Below are 23,787 nucleotides of genomic sequence, written 5' to 3'. Positions count from 1 at the left end.
TTTCCTGTGGAATATATGAACTTCTGTTATAAAATGAGGCTGGAGATTGCTGCAATATAAGGATATGGCATTATAAAAATGGAGATAACAAAGAGTTAGGTGAAATGTTTGGTAGAGCAGGGTTTGGATACTTCCAACAAAGTTGGTGGGGGTCTTTGTTACTTACATATCATATTTTAAGCTATCTTAGTTTTGACTAAAATTATGATGTACTAAAACAATATGAGAGATGGGAATGGAAAAAGAAAACATGGGTGAAAGAGGGAGGCTAGGTAAGTCTATTGACAGAGTTTACAATTAATGTTGTTTCTTTGGTGTATTTAAGACATTTTTGTCATCTGGAAAAAGTGTGTACTTGTGTGTGCTCTTTGTCACAGTACTTAAAATGCATTAACTATATTTGATTCTATATTTTTCCTTCTGTTATATTTGAATTCACTGTATTATTTTACTATTTTATCTTCATATAGGCATAGTAAATAATTGTAATTATATATGTAAAATACAACTGCTATCTACACTTCAGAAGCAAATACTTATAGGTTTTTTTTTCCACATCGTGTGAGACTTTCAGTATAACGTGTTAATTACTACATAGCTTTTCTAAAGGAAGTTTGCACCTTGAATCTTTGAGTGAAACAGCCTTCTGTATAAAAGTAGTGCTTTTGTTGTGGTTTTTTTTTTTAATATGAGGAGAGAAAATCAGTGGTAATCAGACTTGGTAATGAATATTTTTCCTGGCATATTCAAACTCATCCTCTTTGCTCCACAGGAATGTGCAGATTTGGCCACTCTTTGCACATTTGCTTCTCTGCCCAAGATTTTTCTTTTCACTCTCTCAGGGGTTTCTGGTTCTTGACTTTCTGTCATGGTTGCATTTTCATAGGCCTCTCTTTCTGGGTAGATATAGAGAACACCTTACTGAACTGCTCTGTCATATGATCATTAGTGGTATAAATCCTTAATTCTGGGTTCTTGGCTGGAAGGATTGACTAAAAGCAGCAGCTCCCAACTGGATCCTAAGGGCTCAACCATGGCCAGTGTGGGTCTGCATTGGAGCTCTGGCATTGGCTCTGTCAATATGGCAGCTTCTCATAGAAACCACCTCTGCAGGCCTCCAGTACCAAAATCTTCCCATGCCAGCCCAATACACAAGTCACTTTACATCCTGGAGAATAACAGTTCAAAATAAAGGAGAACCATAATCCATTCTGGAAAGATCCTAGGACAGGGTTCAGTTAAATTAAGTATCTGAAATAAATTTAGACATCTGTGCAGGAGCATAATCAGTTCAGGTCCTGGAAGGATTTGATTGCTTAAGTGAATGACCCATGCTACATTAAATGACCTAAGTTGCCTCAGACATCCATGTGGGGTTGGCACATAAGTCAGAGACCTCTGCCTTCTGGAAAACCATCTGGGCATGTAAAATTGCTCTGTGTTTAGGGAGTGCCATATTAACCCTAATCAGCAGAGTCAACAGGACAATTCAGCTCCATAAAATAGTAACTAAACAGCTGATCACATGAATCACTCTTCAGACAATCAATGCTTCAGGGACTCAAACATCCAAATTCACGTCTCATTTTCTGAGCAGAAATCCAACTTCCCTGTATGAGCTTCCAGTACTTATCCAGAGTGGTAACCAACCTGGATTTTCCTAGCCCTGCAGACAGGAGATTCAAAGTGTTCTAAGCATTTTCCTGTTGCTATGAAGCCATTGTACTTTAGTTGCAAGTCCTTTTGTTTGGGATTTGCATACTGTGGGAATTCAGTTTCAGTGATAACACACCTCATGTGTGTTCTGTGATTTCTCTTCTTGGCTCATATCACTAATGATAGATTTCTTGTAGCAGCAAAAAACCAACCAACACTTCCCCAGTATCTCTGCTGGACCTTTTTTTGCATCCTATAATTCTTCTAAAATGCTCATAGTAATACTAAATGCCAACAGATGAAACTGAGCTTCTGTGTTCAGGCCTAATACTCCCTTTAATGCCTGCAGTCTTGTCCTACAGTTCCTAAGTAAAGTAATCCTAGTTTTTTTAGAGTACATATCCCAGAGCACAGCACCATAGCAGCTTAAGCTACTGTAACTCCAGGTTGCAATGATCCTATGTTGCCATGGGCTAGCATTCCTCTTTTCCTTTCCACGGTGTAATGTTCAAGCAGCAATGTAATGGGTTGATTGAAGGAGGTAGCTGTTTTCTCCTAGTAAGATTATTTTTCAGACAGATTAATTGTCTGGAATGGTTCATCGTATGCAAGACTGAAGGAAGGGAAGGGTCAGGAATGCAGTGTATCAGTTCTAAATCAGATTAAACCAATGGAGTACTGCACATTTATACCTCATTGCAGGATCAGGGAGTTCACTGTCTCTGCCTCCCCAGGCTGTGCTGTTCAACACAGAGTAATATTTCTCAGAGGCTTATTATCAGGCTGCTTTGTTGGGTGATCCTCTGAATTTATATCTGTGATTTATGCAAACATTCTTGTTCAGATGGGGTTTCCAGACAAACAGCTGCAGAGCCTACAGAGCATGTTATTGTGTTTTAGAGGTGGGTCTGTTGTACTCTTTCCTTGCTAACCTTCTCTGTGTAGAACAAAGTCACATGCTCTGTGTCCACAAGTACAACAGTACCAGACACCCAACACTCTGATACTGCCTTAATCCCAAAGTGTTATTCACCTATTAGCAGGTTACTTCTCACGATAATGAGAATGTTGATACCAATAGTTATTTCAGATCCATTAATCACAAGCAGCAGATTAAGTTACAGGTACTTATTTTCAGGAGCAGGCTTAATCTTTTGAAACTTAAGGCTGAAAAGAATTGGTTGAAAGCTGTGTTTTGGCTTTTTAACATCTGTCTCACTGCTGGGGTTGTAGAAGATGAGTTCGAGTTTGTCCTCATCCATGCTTTGTTGAGGAAAGAACTGTAGGTTCAAACTCCCTTGACCTTTTGTTTTGTCAGAGATGTTGGTGTGTGACATTCCAAGAGGAACTCCTCTGTTTATATTAGGCCACCAAAGCTGGATATAGAGACAACTCGCACAACTGGAAGGATTCCATCAGACCTGTAGACAAGAATCTTGACATTGTATTTAGCCTTTAGGTCTTGATTTTTATGAGCTTCTGAGTTGCTTCTTCACCTAAAGGCATTTCAGCTATCAGTCGCATTACAGGGCAGTTTCTGACCATGTGCTTCTATCTTGCTCCCCTACTCTGTGAGATTCCAGCTCCAAGTGTGACTGCATTCTGCTTCTCTGTTTGGCCTTAGGTGTGACTGCAACTCTTGGTCCAGCTCTCAATGGAAGTGTCTCAACCTCTGCTGTTTGTTCAGTGACCCTTTTGCATTTCTGCCAATGTGCTTTTTGCTACTGTACTTCCTTTATTAATATTCCTAATTTATTTTTGACTAGAAAACTGACAGATACAAAGGACCCTTACAACTGGCTGACTCACCTTTATGTGTGATTAAATATTTTGAAGTCTTACCTTAATCTGTAGGCTAAGTCAGAGTGAGGCTGCCTGTACAGACACTGTATAAGGCTCCAATCCCTTGCTGATTCTGGAAGAGCATTGGCTTATTTCCTTCATCCACAGCCTTCCACTCCCTTTTATTGCAAAATTCTCAATGCTCGTCACATTTTCATCATTGTTCCTGACTTGTTAAAATGGAAGAAAACTAATTTGGCAAAAATAGTTTCTCTTTTCATGAATGAAAACTCCAGCTCCAGGAGGTTTGCAATATTGCCTTTTATGTGGCAAGAGGAAAGGAATTGTCCTTTGCTGATCAGAACATTTAATTTCCTCAGTGGCCCAGCTGTTCTCTGTGGCTTTGTTAAAAATGCTTCTGTGTCCAGAGCTGGTAGAGTTGTTGTGGTGTTTTATTTATGCCTTCACTGTCATTCCAGTGTGCTGCTGGGATGATATTGCACTTGGCAGAGCTCAGTGATCCAGCCTTGATGAGGGTGCTGATTGCACAGTCTGTTGCTGTTGTGGAATGCTGCTTGAAGGCACACCAACACAGAAAGCATGTTGAAAGAGTGGAGGCAGATATGTGATCCACGTGTTCATTTGTTCTGTGTTTTTTCTATAGTATGAATAACAGTAGTGCTTGAATTCTGTTTAATAATTAAGAATCTTAAATAGTTTTTTCCATTTCACCTCTGCATTTTAAAATTAATGTTGTAATATCCTTTGTATTTACTGATTTTTGAGGTAGCTCTTAAATTGGGTATTCTTCTGAGCTTTGAGTTCCCTTTGTTTTTTCTCTTTTCCCCTCCCCACAGGGAAGAAGACTCTTGAGTTTTTTGTTCAGCTGGAATGTAAACTTCATTAAAATGATACATGGAACTGTTAAAAACCAATTACAGTTCTTTCCAAGGTATGTATCCCAGTTAGAGTACTTAATTAGTAAGAACTTGTCTAATATCTTGTCTCACTCTAAAAATGCCTAGTGTATTGAAAAAATATATCAGTATCCAGAAACCCACAAATTTTCTGAATATAAATACTATATTGTTTCAGCACCTTCATTTAATAGTAGCTCTCACTTGCCTGGGTGTACAGTTACAAGAGTAATAAATGTTTATTTGCCATTAGCTAAAGCAAATGACTTTGATAGAAATTGGACTGCATTATTTGCAGTGCTTGTGAGAGGGTTGCATTTCTCCTTTTGTAGGCTGTTTCTATTTTTTTTTCCTACAAGCAATCTCTTAATTTAATTTGCTCAATTTCTGTATAAGGCATTCTAATAAGAAGTGACTTGCAAGATAAATCATACCCTGAGAACTTGGCTGATGGATGAAAAATACAGAGATTTTTTCCCTTTGGTTATTTCTTTCGTTATTTAAATATTGCAGAAGTAATTCTGTGTATTAAAATCAGAGGCTTTCTAATGCTTTCAAGTAGAATAATGTATTCCTATACATCTCTGTAAAGAATTTAAGGCATTCTTCAAGACATAAATGGTAAAGTATCTCTCTGAATGTTTTGACTCTCTCACCATAAGAGATATTTCAAATATCATGTGTTTGGGTTTATTAATTAAGAGTTGAATTGGTAGTTATGGGTATAAACTGGAAAAAGAGAATTTCTTATTCTAAAAACCAGTTTGATACACAGAATTAAGAATAATATTGGCTCTTATACAAAACTTCATATTTCACCTTTATGAGTTGTACACAGATATGGTTAGCATGCTTTCTTGACAGTGTTTCCTACATGTTAATACAGATACTTGATGGAATACATTTCAGAAGTTTACTTCAGGGCCTGGAAGAAGGTGTCAGGAGAATTCATAGAGGTAACACTATGCTTGAAATTTCATTTGGATAGTTTTGAATTTCAAGGTGGGAAAGACTCACGACTTTCCACCTCAGAGAGGCTCCTTTAACAATCCTTAAAAAGTTATATCTCTAAGGAAGGAGCCTTTTCAGCATTGTCAAGGAGTCATGCTTTGAATGTTTTCCCACTGAGATCAGCTTTGCTGCAGTTAAACACTTTTAATTCTGCTGCTGGTGTTTTGGTTCTCACAAATATGCATATACACAATGTTTTTCATAAACATACCCATTAGCTGATTTACTGAACCTTTACTCAGTATGTGCAAGTCTGTATAACTGATAATTCAAGTATTTATCTAGTTTTTGGGGATTTCCATGGAAATGATTAAAGGCATAATAACAGATCACAACAATGATAGAGCAAAATTTCAGACACACAAATATTCTGATTTACCCTGCTTGTAGCTTCTGACAATTGGATTATTTGTATATTCTGAAATTTTGAAAATCAGTTGAGGCAGACTGAGGCTCCCAGCATGGAAAAATTTGGGTCAAGCAGAAGCCATGTAAGAAATAATAGCAGATACTATTGGCAATTGCTTGTTTTAGGAAAAAATATAGTTGCTGCACAGCTAAAGTAGTTACTATTATTTTATTGTGTTAATAGGAGCATGTGTGTGTTTGTACTGTAGGTACTTGAATATAACTGCATTCAGGATTTCATGCATCATGGAATTCATCTTCCCAGAAGTTCTCCTGTTCATTCTAAAGTTAGAGAGGTAAGTTCCAGGAAACCATGACATGAACTAGTAGCATTAAAATGAGATCAGTTGCTATAAAGTGGAAAATTTCCATTTCATACTAAAATACCATACCAGGTGTGGTTGGAATGGAAATACTTTTCTTCTTAGCAGCCTGTATGGGGCTGTGTTTGTGGTGTGCTGGTGGCACAGCAATGTTCTGGCTGCTTCTGAGCAGTGCCTGTGTGGTCTTGTCCTGGTTTGGAGAACAGGTGTCTGCTAAGAAAGGCAGGAGCCTCTCTTTGAAATGGAGAATGTAAACCCCCTCTCCCCAGATTATTATAGTTTCAAAATTGAGGGGCTCTCAGGCAAAGATATGGGAAATAGGAGAAACAGTTCTTTGCTAGGAAAATTAAAATAGAAATACAGTACTACAAAGAAACAAATCCCAAACCCTGACAGAATACAACCTGACACCCTGTCAGGCAGGGTGTTGGTAGCAGTCCCATTCCATGGTGGCTGCATCCTCCTGCAGTGACAGATGTGGTTCAGTTGGAGCAGTGCTCCTGCAGAAGGTGCAGTTTTCCTCCAAAGGTCCAATGATGATGTGGAAAGGTTCAGTTTCCCTCTCGAATCCAGTGGAAAAAGGGTTACCTTAGTGCCTCAAATCTCAGTTTTTATCTTGGTAGGAAGGGCTTGGCTCCTCCTCCTGGCTGGAGCATCTCCCAATGGGATGATGTAATTTTATCAGTCATACAGTGAGACTCAATGGCCCATTAAAAGAAGATATCTCCCTGGAAGAAGGATGGGTTGTGAAAAAGATAAAGAACAATGCCCCACTTGGTTTTAACAGCTGGCCCATTAGCAGAATATCTCCCACAGAGATAAGGGTCATTGCCTCACCTGGTCTCAGCTGATGGTGACAGAATACAAACTGTTGGTCACATCCTGTATTGCAACCCAAGGCATCATCCACCCCTTATTTTATTACCATCTGCGTAATGAAACCTTACACACAGTTCTCACTTAAGATTAGGTTTCCCTGTGGTACACAATGGGTTTCTCCATCTTTCTGCATTACCCACCAAGTGTAACCAGGTCCTTGAGCGAAGACAATCCCACGGATGGGTTTGTCTTTGCCCAAGGTAGACTAATCCAAACAGTCTTTCCTAAAATACCTTAAGACAGGTCTCAAGGCTTTTTCCTCCCCATATTTTCCCTTGGGAATAGGCTGGGCCTGAGCATGAATTGGGAGGTCCCAGCTGAGACAGCTGGCCAGAAGGACATTGCATGCCAAACAGCCATCAGCAAACTGAGGTAAAATGGGTTTTGGGGAGGCAGCCATTGCTAGGAGGCTGGCTGAGTATTGGCCTGCTTTTGGCAGGTGGTGAGTGGTTGCATTTGCATCACTCCTTTGAGGATTTTTTTGGTCTTTGCTTAATTTATTAAACTGTCCTTATTTTGACCCATGAACTTACTTTACTCTTCCAATTCTTTCTTCCCCACTGAGCAGGGAAGGTGTGAATGGCTCTGAGTGCTTAGCTGGTGACTAGGGCCAACACACCATGAATACTTTAAAAATATTCTGAGAAAGAGTGTTACAATGAATTTTAGGAGGAATCTGCTTATAGTTTTGCATCAGAATTGTATTTGCTGCTCAAAAGTAGATATAGAAGGGGATTTTCCAGAGTGCCAGAAATAGTTTTTGCTGTCTGTTTAAGCTTTCTTTACCTATGGAATTGACCTTTCCATAGATGATCCCAGGGACGAAAAGTCATAACCTTCTTGAGGCAAACTTAGTAGATAGGTCTGACATGAAACTTTTTCTTTTTATGGCTTTTTTCTTTTTATTATATGTAAGGGATTTATATATGTTTATAGGGACAAGCTTTGATCCTCATTGTCTGTCTGTGGCTTTTAGCCATGAGCAGAACGTTTGAAGCAGAATGAGAAATGCACAAGGCTTTTTAAGGCATTTGTATTTGCTGAATGCCCCTTCCTCTCCCATGCTTTCTCCCAAATACCCAGACTCTAGAGTGCATACTGTGTACAATGTGCAGCTCAACATACCAGTGTAAAATACTATAGTGGGGTTTATTGTTTGTTTTGGTTTGGATTTTGGGGTTGTTCTGTTTTGTTTTTCTCATAGCTATAGGATTTCCTTCTCCTGTGATTCCTGATCAATGGAACAGGCTTTTGACAGGGCATTTCATGTTTTTCAGATTCTGAGGTTTATGATCTTGAAAGGACAGTGAATAAATATGTCTTTGGGCTGCAAGTGGAGTAGGTCTTGGAATAAATTTGAACTGACCACTAGAGGGTCCGCTTCTTTTCAAATTTTGTGTAATCTTGTATTCTGTTTTCCAAGATCTTCAGGGAATTATCAGTGCTGTATTGATCAAGGCCAGAAATGTTCAGAGGATGATCTTGTCTCACTTTCTGATTAATTGCCAACCTTAGAACACAGCTCAAACTGCTTAGTGTTTCAAGTGGAGAAATTCTTCATATCAAGTTCCATGATGTCCTTTCTTATATTCTTCATATCAAGTTCCATGATGTCCTTTCTTATATTCTGCTATGGTCTTCCCCTTTTTCTTTCTTTTCTGCATAATTCAGATGCAAAAATAACAGAATTTTTAGCTAATTAAGCACAGTTTTGAGTCCCAAGGAGTGCTGATACTTGCTTTTCATCAATGCATAAAAAATGCATTAGGTTTGTACATGTGTATTTGGATGACTCCACTTACCAGATAAGTTCCTTTGTTCTTAACAGCAAAAAGGCTTATTTATCTGTAGTTCATAATTTCATGGTTTCAAAGTATTTCTGCCAGTTACTTTAAAAATAAATTTTACAATAGCAAAAATGAGGTCTTGCTGTGAAATTCTCTAACCATGTTTTTTTCTTAGTTGTAGATCTTTATATAAACTTGCTGATTCGATAAAGTTATAAAATACTATATTTATTAGATTGTTTTAATTTTTTTACTATTTTTGAGACTTCCTAATAAGGGTCAACTAAAGTGTTTGGTTTTAGCGTTTTCATAGTATGAAAACTTTCGATTACATAATTATGAAATGTGACAACCGTTTACCTCTTCCTGAATGCAGAATGATAAACTGGCTTTGGGCCTGTTTTATTTGTTTTTTCTTAGATACTGAGTTATTTCCATAAACAAAGTAAAGTTCGTCAAGGAGTTGAAGAAATGCTCTATAGATTGTATCAGCCCATCCTCTGGAGAGCACTGAAGGTAATTATCCTTTTCTGAAAATGCAACTGTCTTTCTCCAGCTATTAAATTTTGGGTCCTTTCCACATCTTCTATTTTTATTATTTGCTTTTAAAATGAAATGGCCACAAAAACCAAGATGAGTGTTTAACATCACAGATGTAGCTGAGTAACTTTGCAAGTTGTAATTAGGCATAGCATGCACAATAATATTCTAATTTGTTAATAAAATTACTTGTAAAATTCACTTTTGTTTACAGATTCCTAGAGTGCTTTCCAGGATTGCAGTTGGTATTCTTACCTTCTCAATCTGAAAATTCTGTGTAATCTTGTATTATCTTTTCCAAGATCTTTAAGGAATTATCAGTGTTTTATTGATCAAAGCCAGAAATGTTCAGAGGATGGTTTAGTCTCACTGTTGATTAATTACCAGCCTTAGACTACAGCTCAATGAATTTATTAGAGTATTTATTAGAAAAACTTTTATTCTACTTGGATTGTATGGACAGGCATTAATGGTATGGATGTAGACTCAGAATGAAATTTCTTACTTGTAATTCTTTTATGGTCTGTATGAAATTTCTTACTTGTAGTTCTTTTATGGTCTGTGTATATCTTTCTGTGGATTGCATGCATGGACTAAAGGGGACTCACTGCAGTTTGTCTACTCAGTTACACTCTGTGATTAAGAGGAGCCAAGCTTCCTTCTTTGGTGACAGCTTTGATTTTGTCTGAAGTTATAAAATCCCTGATTGTGAGAGTGTACACATACAGTCCAGTTAATTTCTGGTAAACATTTACAATTTAATTTACTAGTTGGTCATAAGCATCTTCTCTGGACATGAAAAGGTATTTGAAATTCTCAGAGTTGAAAGTAGTTCCTATTAACTTCAAAAGCTGTTTACAATGGATTTTAGGAGTTACAGGAAGGAGTTGAGAGCTGTTTGGTTTCAACAGAACCCTGTGGTAGAGGTGAAAATATGAACAGAGCCATTGCTAGCCCAGTATCTTGTTTGGTCTTACATTAAAGGTTTTTTAAAATTCCTTTTAGAATTCATATAAACAAGGAACCTTCTGGATTAAACATTTATGTCCTAGTCCCAGGGAATTATATTTACAAAGCATGGCTCCCTATAATTTCTACATTTCTGTCTCTAAAAAGAACAGGGGTTTTAACTGATTTTGGTAGGTTAATGAAATACAGTATTCCATTCTTGAGGGAATTGCTGCCTGTCAGTGGAGGGTGTATTCACTTTCCAAAGCCCACGGCTCAAATGAGACTAGACTACTTTTTGGAGGAAGATTCTTTTAAACTTCATGAAATCTGCATACATGTATTTGGAGAAATATAACAGACGTTGTGTCATGAGGGGGAAAAAAGTGAAAGATTGATTTGCAGGAAGACAACAGGAGAATTCATGATTCCAGAAGTGGTTGAAATTTTTAACAGCTGCTATTCATAATTTTCACATCACTAATGGTTCCATTGTTAGAACAAATCATCTAGTACCACATGAAGTATTTGGCATTTTGAACTGTTGCTGTGACTCAGAATCACCAGTAGTTGAAGACACAGAACTAAGAAGGGAAGCTTATAACTGTTCTTACTGCTGTGGATTCCACTCCAAAGCTTGAAATGTCAGTTTAATTTTAGATATCCAGTTTGATGCTCCTATTTTAGCCAAATCCCTAATTTAATATAGTGAAGAACAAATTCTGTTTAGAACAATGGTTATGAAATAAGGTATACACAAGGCCTGTTTACTCCTCCTTCTTGCAGAAAGCAAAAATACTTCAGTTGTAAGAGTACAATAAATTCCAGAACTGTTGATCTTTAAACTGAGAATGCACATTTGTGATACAGTTCTGTTTTTTCTTCGATTACTTGTTTTGCAAGTACTTAGACTGCACAAGCTTTTGTTGGGGCTTTTACCAAGACATCTTTTATAAGCCTTTATGCAATTTTAAGTTTTTATAATAGAAGCCCACATGTAATTTCATCTCTTTTCATGTTCTTATGAAAAGCAAGTGTCATGCAAACATAAGAGATGTGCAATGATTGGTTATTAGTATGAGAAGATACATGGATATAAAAAAATACGGATATTTAGTGTGAGGTAAGTAGTGATTAAGCTATTTCTTATCAAGCTGAAAAAGTCAAGAACCACTCTGCCAGGAATTCAAGCTGTTGGAGGAAGTGACTCCTTTAAAGTGTTTGGTTGTCTTTTTAAATTTCTTTTTAACATCCCATGCATTTAAACTAACATGTCCTGCGGAAGCAGTGTTTTAAATAATGGGAAGTGAATTTCAGAACCAGATAAAATTTAAAAGAAAGCTATGAAAATTAACTGTAGAAAAAAAATTAAAATATTGTTTCAAAAGGTTCTGGAAGTTCCTCAGAATAGTTCAAGCATAATGGTAAAGAGATATTAGTCATTTAAATAACTGCAGGCTCTGGCATGGAAAAGTCAATGTGGATTAAAACAGGCCATGAATTTAAAGTCTTTGGTTCTACCTCTGTGAAGACATTGTATGAGCCTGAATATGCAAATGCATTTGGGATAAATTCCAGTTAATTAAAGGCAGGAATTTGAACTGCGGGTACTCAGTTCAGAATTAAAAGTGAGTTTAATGGAATTCAGTGTAATGCACTTAAAAAGTTTATGGAAATTAACTTTCTGGAATGGCTGTGGTAGACAAGGTCTAGGTTATTGCACAAAAACACATTTGAATTAATTTTCACATGCAATGTTAGTGCAGAAGAACTATTTCACCCTGAATTCACATATTATCTTGTTATGTGTTAATTCTTAAATATAGGCAACTTTGAGTTAAGGATTTTCTACAACTTTATAGAATAGAATTAATGTTTGCGTTATCCATAATAAATGAAGGAAAACACAAGTCCCTAACTAAAGAATGTATGTGTGTGCTTTGTTTAGTTTTGTAGTATTCAATTTAGAATTCCTAGTAATTGTGTTGACTTGAAGAATTTGGAAGGTTATGGTTCTACGCTACCATATCAGGATCAGTCAAGAAGAGAAACACAAAAAACATTGTAATTGAAGTAATTGTTACTAATTTCTTTTGTGTTTTTGCTGGTTTTATTTGTCATTAGTTTATTTAAATATTATTAAATATTACATGGTTATTGCCATGTTTCTTTTCCCTACCTTTGATCTCAATGTGCTTTATGACAAGGGAAGAAGAAAATTAGATTATTAGAATAGTCAAGAATTTCCCTGAACTGTCTCAACTTGCTGTTAAAATTAGACCTGCTTTTCTTGTTACATTGAGAGATCTCAATTTTTTATTGGACCCAAAATCTCTACTTTCTCTTTCTTTCAAGAAAAGTCAGCAGAGGCTCTTACTGCACTGCTATCTTTGATAAATAAAATGCAGTTTGATGATAAGATTTCAGCTTTCTCCTTGAGATGCCTCGAATTTCTTCATGGTTTCATTGCCTGCTCTCTTTTTTGTTTTAGAGTCCACAGTATCAGTTATCTTTCACTGAATGAGTGTCTAAATATGCACATTTTTCTTTTTGCATTTGTGGCTTTACAACCAGTAAAATATATGGTGGAGTACACTGAAAATTGTTAAATGTGGTAAAATGTTGTGATGCTTCTCATAGATTTTTGATGAGCTGCCTGGAGCTCAGAACATGGTTCTAATACTTTTGTGCAGAGATGCAGAACTGAATATGTTTTTGCTGGATAAGTTACTCTCCAAGCTTTCTGGTGCTTAGTTACTAAATACTATTTTCTTGAAGAAATAGGCTTGAGCTTTTCAAATTAAATCACCTGCCTCTTGACAAGCAAGTTAATTAATCCAATCTGATTGAATTCAAGAATGTTCTGTCTTGAAGAGGAGCTTTAAGGCCACCAAGAGAAATCCCTACCCCTTTTAATTTATTCAGCATTACAGAAAGCAGAACGGCTCTGACTGTGATTCCTCAGGGTCATTGAAATTGATATGCTTTAAAAACTGATTGTAACAATAATTCAGGTTTTACTGAATGGGCAGAAATGCAAGATAAAACATTAAAACTCATATGTGACTTTAAGTTCTTCCATCCATTTATAAATTCATCTCTTCCATCTAGTTAATTTAAGACACTTGTTAAAATGTTTGGAGAACAGTATTTGACAGCATACACCTTTGGATTTTAACAGTTGGTCCTTATGGAAAAAATATCTTTTCCTCCATTGTAACAGGCCAGAAACAAAGAAGTTCGAGCAAATGCAGCATTTTTGTTTGTTGATGCTTTTCCTATTCGTGATCCCAGTTTTACTGCTGAAGACATGGACAGTGAAATTCAGAAACAGTTTGAAGAACTTTTTGTAAGTTTAAATGAAACTAAAATGTTAAAAATGAAACTTTTATCAAAACTAGCTAAAAAAAAATTGTTGATGTAAATAAAATTTATGGAATTTCTGGATAATTGTTGGGAAATGGAAGTCTGTGGTGCAGAAAATATAAAAGTAAACTAACATTTTAAATTTCTGTAGTATGTTTTCTGCAGATGCTAAACACCACTTTCAAGTCTAAAAAGGAAATATTTTGTTTGTTATTCATTAATCTGTGAATGAGAGGTGCCTTGGAAAGATTAAATGCATGAGTAATGATCTTGATTCTTACTTAACCTAGGACTGTGGGGGAGAGCTTCACAGTTACTGTGGAAGCACTCAGTGAAGGTTCAGTACTGTACTACTAAATAGTTCTAAAATTAAGTATGATGGAGAGAACCTAAAAATCTCTTTACCAGTCCAGATTGGTGGGAATGGCCATAGTATTTTCATTAAGAAAATGTTTGGGGTTTCCTGAGTAAACATCAGATAATTGAATGAATTTCAATGTTTTTATGTTGTTCCATAGGAACAGTGATCAGTGTAGACTCATATAAATAGAAGTCCAAATATTCTTAATTAAATCACAAATGCGAGACTTGGTTTATTTAAAAAAATAATTCAAAAGTCCAGTGAAAAATGTTGGCCAATAGTTACCTTAATTTTGCTTCTGATTTAAATTTCTTTGTTTTCTTCATAGTAAAATGCCCTGAGGGACTATTAATATTACAGTTCTTTAATTGTATGACAATTTTCATAATGATTAAAAGGTAATGGAATGCATTTTGTTTGTGATAGGCTCAGGTCAAACAGCAGTAGAGTCACAATAATCCATATGCTCACAGTATTATTCTTCTGTTTGTTTTAGAATCTCTTAGAAGATCCTCATCCAGTTGTCCGCTCTACAGGGATACTTGGAGTTACTCAGATCACATCCAAATACTGGGAGATGATTCCTTCAACAATTCTTGCTGATCTTTTAAAAAAGATAACTGGAGAACTGGCCTGTGATATAACATCTGCTGATGTTCGATGCTCTGTTTTTAAAGTAAATGGGTTTTATCATGATTGTCATTTTTGTATTTTACTTGATGCACAGACTTCTAGTGTAGGCCACTTTAAATCAAGGAAATTACTTGTTCTTCACAATGTCTTAAGCAATAGAATTCCTAATACATGGAGGTTTTGCACATTTTATAGAAACCACATGTTTGGAAAACACAAATGTCTTTTAAAATATTAACTGATTCGCTTTCTGACTCTCTAAGGTTTTTCAGTTCCAGAGTTGTACACACACTGTTTGGACCCAATAATTGATTTTTTTTTTTTAGCTATTAGAAATTATGCTTAGACTTCAAAATATATGTAGGCAGGTTCCAGGATGTTCTTACATCACTGGCTTTAATGCATCCCAAGACACGTACAATTAGGATTTTGTACCCCACTTTGTGTGTCTGAGGTTTGGATGGATATAATTCCACAATTTGTCTGGTGATGGCTCGTCCCATGCATTGCTCACTATGTTAGAAATAGTTCATCTACATTTTTCTGGCATGTGAGAAATAACTGATAGCTTGGATGGAAAAAATGGACTCCCTAAGTTGCACTTGAAGATTTTGTGTCTCTGTCAGTTCAGCCTTAAATTGAAGCTGTCATCCTTTTAATCCTCACTTGCTCCACTGCTGCTTCATGGGGGAGCTATCCTGGATAAGCAGAAAGTGTTGATATGAATATGGATTGGAAAAAAGAAATATATTTTTAATTTGAAATCAGGATATTTTAGGGATCTGGTATGCCCTCTGGTAGAGGGCAAGACATGGTCTTGGTGTAGGTCTGAAGCTGATGCAGCTAAAGTGAGTTCACTGAACACAATTTACTGTAAATTTGAAGTAATCAAAGCAGTTTTTACCAAAGAATATTACAAGAAAAATGAGCATGTACAGTGTTTGACCCTGCTTTATTTAACATGAGAAGTGTCATGGTTCTCTTCAACAATTTTTAACTACAGATTTTTCAGCTCTACTTTCTGGATTTGTTTGTTTGGTTTTTTTTTTAATTTTAGTGCCTACCAATAATTTTGGACAACAAACTAAGTCACCCACTCCTGGAACAGCTCCTGCCTGCAACCAAACACAGTCTTCATGACAATTCTGAGAAAGTGCGAGTGGCTTTTGTGGAAATGCTGCTCAAAGTGAAGGCTGCCAAGGCTGCTAAGGTAGGATAATGACACTTGATAAGTAGCAAGGAGACAAAAGCAAGGCATTTATTTAAAAATGTGAAAAGGTAAACTTTGAGACTGGTGCAGTGTTCCTAAAAAAGAAAGAAATAATCTGCTTTGTTCTGGTAATACTTTTAATATTTGTGGTGTCCTGAGTGCTCTGTGGGCCCTTGTTCTCTCTGTAGATGGGCAGGGGAGAGCAACTCTTGTAAATGGCTAACACCTAAACCCAGTAGCTTTTTTGCTTTGATTCTCCTATTTTTATAATGTCTGTTTCTGTTTTGTGGGCGCATCCTTTGGGACTTTGGTGTCTTTTTTTAGTGATTTTTAATGTATTTTGTGTTCTGCTGTGGACACTTAGGGTGATACTGTCCAGCCACAGGCATTATAGCATCTTTGAGCTCTTATTCCACTCTCTAATGTTAATAGTTTCTTAATTTTAGTTTAGCAATGGTTTTGTCTCTTGCTAAGCCTAATAAAGACATAAAACTATTAGAAAGCATCCAGAGGAGAGCTCTGAAGATGGTGAAGGGTGTAGAGGGGAAACCATGACTGAAGTCACTTGGTTTGTGAATTATTCTGAGTTTACTGCCATTAAAGACAAAGAAAAAAGATAATTCTCAATGTCAGTGTTTTTTTAGGGGAAGGAAAGATCGGGTTTGCATAAAGAAAAAAAATTCCCAGTAAGTGTTAGATGTTTTTCAATAACTTCCTATTGATTTAAAAACTGTAATGTGTATCCCTGGAAAGTCCTGGGATCACTTTAAATTTGCTAATAGGGACATCTATAGCTTGAATTTACAGGCTAAATAGCTGCTGCAAATATTACTACTCAAGAGTAAAATAGGTTCCTTGGCATTGAAAAATACTTCCTTTTTGTTTTTTTTGTTTTAATCTGAAATTGTCCAGCATGATTAATTCAGAATCTTCTCACAAAAATTACAAGTGTAGTGTTATCGCTGGCGTAACAGCTGTGTAGTCTTTCTGAATTTCATAGCCTTTGATTTGTGTTACAAATAAACTAAAGCCCTGCTGAGAATGGGATGCATTCAGTATTTAGTAATGCAGGGTTTGGGATTATTTTGGGAAGGGTGTTGATCCGTACAGGTTTTTAAAGTGTACACAATATTTGTAAGTAGTTTCATCCTACTTTGTCCTGTGAGGAGAATATGAAACATGGTACATAATGACAAATAATTGCATTTTTTGGTAATATCCTTATTGAGTAAATAATTCTTCCCTTTATCTATAGAATTGCATTCGTAATGCAGGTGTATTAAACTGGAATTGCTTGAACCACAATTTTACCAGTGAGTCAGAGATACCAGGAAATTTAAAACATCAGCACAGCAAGCTAATATTATTGCAGCAGAATTTGACTTCCAGTACACGTTGGTTTAAGAAATGCTCATGTTTCCCAGGTTCATGTCCCTTATATTTATTTAGATTATTGACAATCACTTAATGAAGGTGATGGGTTTTTTTCCTCTATTTGTATTTAACTCCTTTGAATATCTTTTTCTGACTTTACAAAGTTCTGGAATATCTGTCCCATGGAGCATCTCCTGTCTCGCCTTGAAGCTGATTCTCGGCCAGTGTCCCGGCGCATCGTGAACCTCCTGCTGAACTCTTTCTTCCCCACTGCCCAGCCCGAGGATGTGTGGTGTGAGCGCTGTGTCACTCTGATCCAGATGAATCCAGCAGCAGCCAGGAAGTTCTATCAATATGCTTGTGAATTTACTGCCCCCACCAATATAGGTAAAGCACAAAACAATGTGAGCTTATGGAATTACTGATATCACACCACGTAAATGCTTTTTTCTTATTTCTGTAACAGTGTTGCTAGATCTTTTTGGGGTTTAGTTTGTAACTTTGAAATTCTTGACACCAGCAATAAGCACAGCAGGCAAAGTCATCAGCTTTTTCAACAAGGAGGAGATCAAAGCTTTTCATCTCTGCTCTTAGATGCTGTACTGTACACTCCAGCCCATGGTGGTACCTGGTCCTTCTGTTCTCATTTCTCCCCACCTGTTCCTTAAAACTATCTCAGTTGTTACCTATTTCTCATGTAGAAATAGGGTAGCAAATACTCTGGTGCCTCAAGTGACTTGAGATCTTCACGTGAAAAATTATACAGAAACCGTAAAAATGTTTACGTCTAATAATCTGGTTATCTGGGATTTGTGGATCAGTATTTTCAAGTTGCTCAGAGAAAATCTAGAAAGTCCTGCTTCTGAAAGTTTCAGTGAAGATGGCAGGTACTGCCCACAATGTCACTGCTATTTAGAAAAGTCCTGTTGAACCAAGTAAAATTAGGAAATTTTTGTTTCAGAGGAGTTCTGATAAAACCCAAATATAATCAGCATGGAGTGACTTGGGTGAAATGCCCAAACCATTGCCTCTTAACTGCTCATCTTGATAAGGTTATGAAATCACAGTTAGGAAAACAACTCTTTGTACTTCCACCAGAGTGGGCATAATCCTTTCAACTTTTTCTAGAGCTGAGCTCCTCGTTCAGGAGTGCAATGATTGGGCTATGACATCTTTTCCAAAGAATGGACATTGAATAGTAGGGAATGTGTTCTTGAACATGGGTCATTAAATTAATAGCTATGCCAGATTAGATGTAGGAGTTGGAGGAGCTTCCTCTGATTCTGATTTGATAAGGTGACGGTTATTTTGGGGTTTTTTTTAGTATACTGTTTTAACAATAAAATTATAGAGCCTGAGAATAATGTTGTCATTTCTTCTTCATACTTGAGGATATAAAACATGTTCACATTTTTTCCATTTCCTTTACAAGAAATTTTTCTCCATTTTTTCCTAGCTGTTTCTGGTTCTCTTGCCTACTTTTTCATACTGGCTTTCAATCATTACAATTAGAAGCATTATTACGAACATTCTTGGCAAATAGTAAATGTCTAATTTATTCCTGTTCACTTTAAATGTAGCTAAACTGATGCTCACTATTCGGCGCTGCTTGAATGCCTGCATCCAAAAATCAGTGAAAGAGAGGCTTCATGATAGTGGGGATGATGATGATGAAGAAGATGGAAGTGAAAAGGAGAACAGCAGTGTAAGAAAACCCACTTTATGCTAAATTCTGGTAACTTCATTTCAATGGTGTTTAATTTGAGACAGAATATGACAGAAGTCTAAAGGAAAACCCTTGGGCATCTGTGGAATTGGAAGGAGGGAACTGCCATTATTGGGTTTTCATGTCCTGTGATAGCAGAAATTTGGTCAAGTAGCTAGAATAAAATAGAAGGAATATGAAGCATATTTTAAATTAATAGTTGCCTAATTCCTGTGCTGATAATAAATTGGTTTGGTTTTGCAGTTAAATTATTTTAAAAATTACCATTGCAAAATATGTGAAGTTAGAGAGAGAAAGACTGAATTGTGGAGTTCATGTTCTACAGCAGCCACAATGCCTTTGGAAGGATTTTCAATATTTTTTTAAGCCTATTTTAACTTAAATTTCCATATGAAAATATAATGGGTAATATCATCTAAATGTTTGTATTTCAGGTGTTGGATAATGTGCTGTCAGTAAATGATGTGGCCAGTATGGCAAGTTTGTTGGAGATCACTGTAATACTCTGGAGAAGTATCCACAAAGCACTAGATCACAATGAAGATGCCAAAGATTATGCTATCAGGAAGTTTGCTTCTGTACTTCCTGAATATTTTAAAGTATTTCAGGTAAAGAAAGCCTAGATTTTCCTGTGTTTTCTTAGTGTTTTCTTCAGACAATTTCATGTTTTATGTCTTTTATCTATTTTTATGGCATTTTATGGCAGCAGCAAGTTTCTTGGAATCCCACAAATTGGTAGAAACTATTCTCCAGCTGCAGTGTCTGACTGATAAACCATTGTCTGAATAGTCAGCTCAGAAATACTTGCACAATAAATTGCTCTCCTTGTAAGACTTTTCTAGGGTTTCATAGCTCTGAATATTTTAGAGCTTTTGGAAAACAGTAAATACAAATGTGCCAATGAAGAATAAATACTCAGTGTACATTAGAGTCTGCATGTTTTTCTCCCCACTGTCCCCCAGACTCTTCCACTAGCAGCACTTCTTATGATTATGCTGCAACTGAAGCAGCTGAGGCTCTTTTTTTCACTGAATATGAGCTGGCAGAGTGCACTTGCAGCCCAGAGAGCCAAACATGTCCTGCTGACCTTCTGGAATGAGTCCAAAGCGTGGCCACCAAGGTGATGAGAGGGATGGAGCATCTCTCCTGAATGGAAAGGCTAAAAAAATTGGGATTGTTAAGCCTGGAAAAGAGAAGGCTTTGGCCTAATTGCAGCCTTTCAGTGCCTGAAGGGAGAGACAGACACGACTTTATACAAGGGAGTGTAGTGACAGGACGAGGGGGAATGGATTCAAATGAAAAGAAAGTAGGTTTAGATTACATATTAGGAAGAAGTTCTTTCTGTGAGGATGGTGAGACACTGGCACAGGTTGCCCAGAGAAGCTGTGGATGCTTCATATCTGGCAGTGTTCAAGACCAGGTTGGATGGGGCTTGAAACAACTTGGCTAAGTGGAAGGTGTCCCTGCCCATGGCAGGGTGGTTGCAACAAGATGATCTCTAAGATCCCATCCAGTCCAAACCATTCTGTGATTCTGAGGTTTCTGCTAATTTGAATCTACTCTCTAATGATCTGTTGATGCATTTATTTATTTATTTATTGCTTTGGTTTGATATAGGCAGTTAATTGAAATCAGTAATTTTCACATTGTCCATCTCCTTCCTCTAATTGTTTTAGTGTTGTTCTTGAGGAGGATGCTTTCCTGAGAGTGGCTAATGGAGGCTGCTGCACCCAGAATTTGGAAGAATTACATACTGGATGTCTTTTTCTTAGTTGGTGTTTTTTATGCTGAAGTATCCTGAAATATGGTGGCTGTTCTACTGCAACTTTCCTTTAGATAACCAGGGAGTGAAAAGCAGCTCATTGCTATGTTTTATTCTGCAGCAGATACTCAAGTGCTTTCTACCCTGAAAGCATTTGGAAGTTGTCAAAGACATTACAAATCTTTTTTGGTAGAGGATGTAGCATCCTTTCTGAAGGGATCTGGTGAACAGACAAGATACCCAGCTTTAGCAAGCAACCTCTTTGACTTTGATATTCTTACAGTGAGTAAACAGTTTGAATCTAAAAGGGACCTGTCATCAAAGGCTTAGCTCCTAAAAGGCTACAAACATACTGAAGCAGCTTGTCTCTTTCCTGAAAAAGCTTCAAATGTATTTTAAAAGTTCTTTTGAAAATATGAGCTTTAAAAAAGGTTTTAGATATTGGAATGGCTAAGTAGGTGATGATTTCATTTGGCTGTTTTCATGAAGCTTGGACATAGGGATAAACCATTTTTGAAGAGTTCTTAACACTGATTAGTTTCTATATAACCTGAGTGAGATTATGTTGTGGCCTAGACCATGTATGTAATGAATGTGTAATGAACATGTTGTAATGAATAATAGTGCATTAAACATTACCATTCTCATATAAGAACCCTTTTGTTTAGAGTCTTTTAATAAGTTTGTGATGTGAATGAATTTAAGGCACTGGTTCAAAGGAGTAAGATGGTGTTATGGTTGTGCAATTAAACCTTAGTCACTACTGGAAAGAAGTGATGTGGAGCTACTATTTCTTTTGCAAAGATTATTAACCTAATGGAACCATGTTTATTCATGGTAGTTATTCTGGCAGTTTGTCAGAAAGTGAAGGAAAAGTGGCAATTGATCTCCAAAAACAGGAAGCAGATATTTCAGGTTGCAAACCACATGCTGTTTTGAGCTTCTTTCAACTCCATTTGTAGTGGGAAAGGGAAATCTTTAATTTGAGGAAATGCAATAATTTTTCAGTACTCACTTTAGTTTTGCTTGCATGTGTGTACCTTTTCATTTACATCATATAGTGTCATTCTTTTATCCTAGGATGAGCGGTGCATGACTCCATTGGTTATACTGGCATCCTTTATGCCCCCTGCTGCTATTCCTACATTCAGGTACTGTTTGGAAATTCAAAATGCAAATGACAAGGAATTTCTTGTTGGCTGTATTTGTTAATTTTTCACAATTTGGTACATTAAATGCCCATTTGGATAAATTAAGACACTAAAAAGCTGTGATAAGTCAGTAAAATGTGTGATGTTCAAGTCTGTTGAAGTCATTGGTGAATCCTTTGTTTGTATTACACTAATTTTTTTCTGCATTTATAAATGTAATGTGTCCTCTGTCTTTCTGTTCTCTTTTAAGCTGTGGTGTGGTTTCCAAACTCAGAAATATTGACACTGGAGCTGACCAAAGCAAATACTCTATCCTGATTGACTGCCTGTGCCGCTGGGGTCAAGTGGGGCACGTGATGGAATTAGCCTGTGACTGGCTGTCTGACTCACTCACCCCCACAAAGGTGTGCATATGTGTATGACAGGGAGCATAGGAATTGCCAGACTGCTTTAGGGCATCATGCTTTCTAAAATAGAATAAGGCTTTTTAATGCTATATTATTCAGCTTTGAAATCAGTTCTAAAGTCAGATACTAACAGAGTTGTTCTGTACTTTTGTGCTTCCTTCCTATTCAGAATACTAGAACATCTAAGCATCGAGTACATATCCAAATAACACATGAATCAAAGCCAGACTTAGCAATTGATTACATTGAGTATTTATTGACACATCCTGTCAATCGTGGTTGCCTCCTTTCTGTTCATAAAAAGAAACTGAAGAAGCTTTTGAAGATTCTCAGTGCTGCAAAGGTAGTTTCCTCCTTATCATTAAGTAGTGTTTATAAAATCAATGCTTAACATCATGTATTGCCTGAGTCAAACTAAAGGCCTAGGAGAACAAATAAATGAGGTTCATGATCCCCTCTCCCTTTTAAAAAACATTTTCCTTTTGATTTGTACTTCCAATAAATACTCTAATCTAGAAGTGTAGTAGTTTAAATTTGTTTATAGATGGCAAATTTTAACCAACTTCTCAGTCTTAGGTATCTCAACATTTTTGTGATCTAGTGTTGAGTGTTTTTAAGGGACATGACTTTTAGAATATATGAATAAGAATAGTCTGAAAATCAGTTATGGCACTGCAAAATGGAAGTAATTAAAGTATGCTTCTTGCTTTTTTGGGGTTGGTGCTTTGCTGTTTTTACGGGTTTAGGGTTTTTTTTAACCTTTGGTTTAAAGCTGTGGAGGATAGAAACATTTGAAAGGATTTTCTGAAAAATATAAATGTAAACCTTGATATTTCAGAGGGTTCTTGACTCAATTCTGAAAGGAACACATTCTGGTGGCTGGAATCAAGCAACCAGCCTAAGAGCCTTCAGCCTCTTTTGCAGATTGAGTATTCATCTTCAGGACAAGGTATGGTTATAGCTCTCCAAAATAAGCTAGAGTTACAGTTGACAGCATAATGAAATTCTAAAACAACTGGAGAGACAATTGGAAAACTTCCCTTTGTTTTTGGGTTTTTTTCAGTTTTCTGAAGAAGGAGAAGATTACCTTTCACTTCTGAAGGAGACAGGTGCTTGGATAAAAAATCAAGTTGTACCTTTTATACCAGAAAGTGTTCAAGAGGATGGTGTTTCAAAACACAGTGATGTTTCTGAATTAATTATCCAGGTTAGAGGATTCTTATAATATAAATCAAGCTGCTTTCAATTTGAAAAGCTGTAGGTGTAGCAGTGTGTATGCAGACAGACTGGCATTTGTATCATCGCTTAGTGTCCCTTACCCCTGATCTTGATTTGCCCTTCAAAGAAAGCATTTGATAACATTATGGGAGTGAGGTTTTAGGTAGTTCTGAATTGTTTTCTGTTGCATTCCTCTGACATTTCATTTAACCCAAGCTGGATTTTAGCACTGAGCTTTTACTAGATTTTGATGATAGGAAAGATTTGGCTTACTTTGGTCCTGGTCAGTGTCCTTGAACAACCCAACTCACGTATACACAGACTGATT

At 36.6% G+C, this 23,787-nt stretch overlaps 1 protein-coding gene across 1 annotated transcript in view; it reads left to right on the top strand.

Moving 5' to 3' along the window:
• NCAPG2 (non-SMC condensin II complex subunit G2) overlaps positions 1-23,787 on the top strand; it is a 44,312-nt gene that overhangs the window by 6,420 nt on the left and 14,105 nt on the right. The window contains exons 6-20 of the mRNA XM_033057722.1: positions 4,296-4,390; positions 5,242-5,311; positions 5,984-6,070; positions 9,184-9,279; positions 13,475-13,600; positions 14,475-14,654; positions 15,669-15,821; positions 17,360-17,582; positions 18,776-18,900; positions 19,356-19,529; positions 21,764-21,834; positions 22,085-22,238; positions 22,411-22,584; positions 23,080-23,190; positions 23,305-23,448. Of these exons, the coding sequence (XP_032913613.1) occupies positions 4,296-4,390; positions 5,242-5,311; positions 5,984-6,070; positions 9,184-9,279; positions 13,475-13,600; positions 14,475-14,654; positions 15,669-15,821; positions 17,360-17,582; positions 18,776-18,900; positions 19,356-19,529; positions 21,764-21,834; positions 22,085-22,238; positions 22,411-22,584; positions 23,080-23,190; positions 23,305-23,448 (1,983 nt within the window). The remainder of the gene's footprint in view (positions 1-4,295; positions 4,391-5,241; positions 5,312-5,983; positions 6,071-9,183; positions 9,280-13,474; positions 13,601-14,474; positions 14,655-15,668; positions 15,822-17,359; positions 17,583-18,775; positions 18,901-19,355; positions 19,530-21,763; positions 21,835-22,084; positions 22,239-22,410; positions 22,585-23,079; positions 23,191-23,304; positions 23,449-23,787) is intronic.

Source organism: Catharus ustulatus, chromosome 1 (assembly GCF_009819885.2).
Source record: "Catharus ustulatus isolate bCatUst1 chromosome 1, bCatUst1.pri.v2, whole genome shotgun sequence".
Classification (NCBI taxonomy): domain Eukaryota; kingdom Metazoa; phylum Chordata; class Aves; order Passeriformes; family Turdidae; genus Catharus; species Catharus ustulatus.
This window is presented reverse-complemented; position numbering and strand designations above follow the sequence as displayed.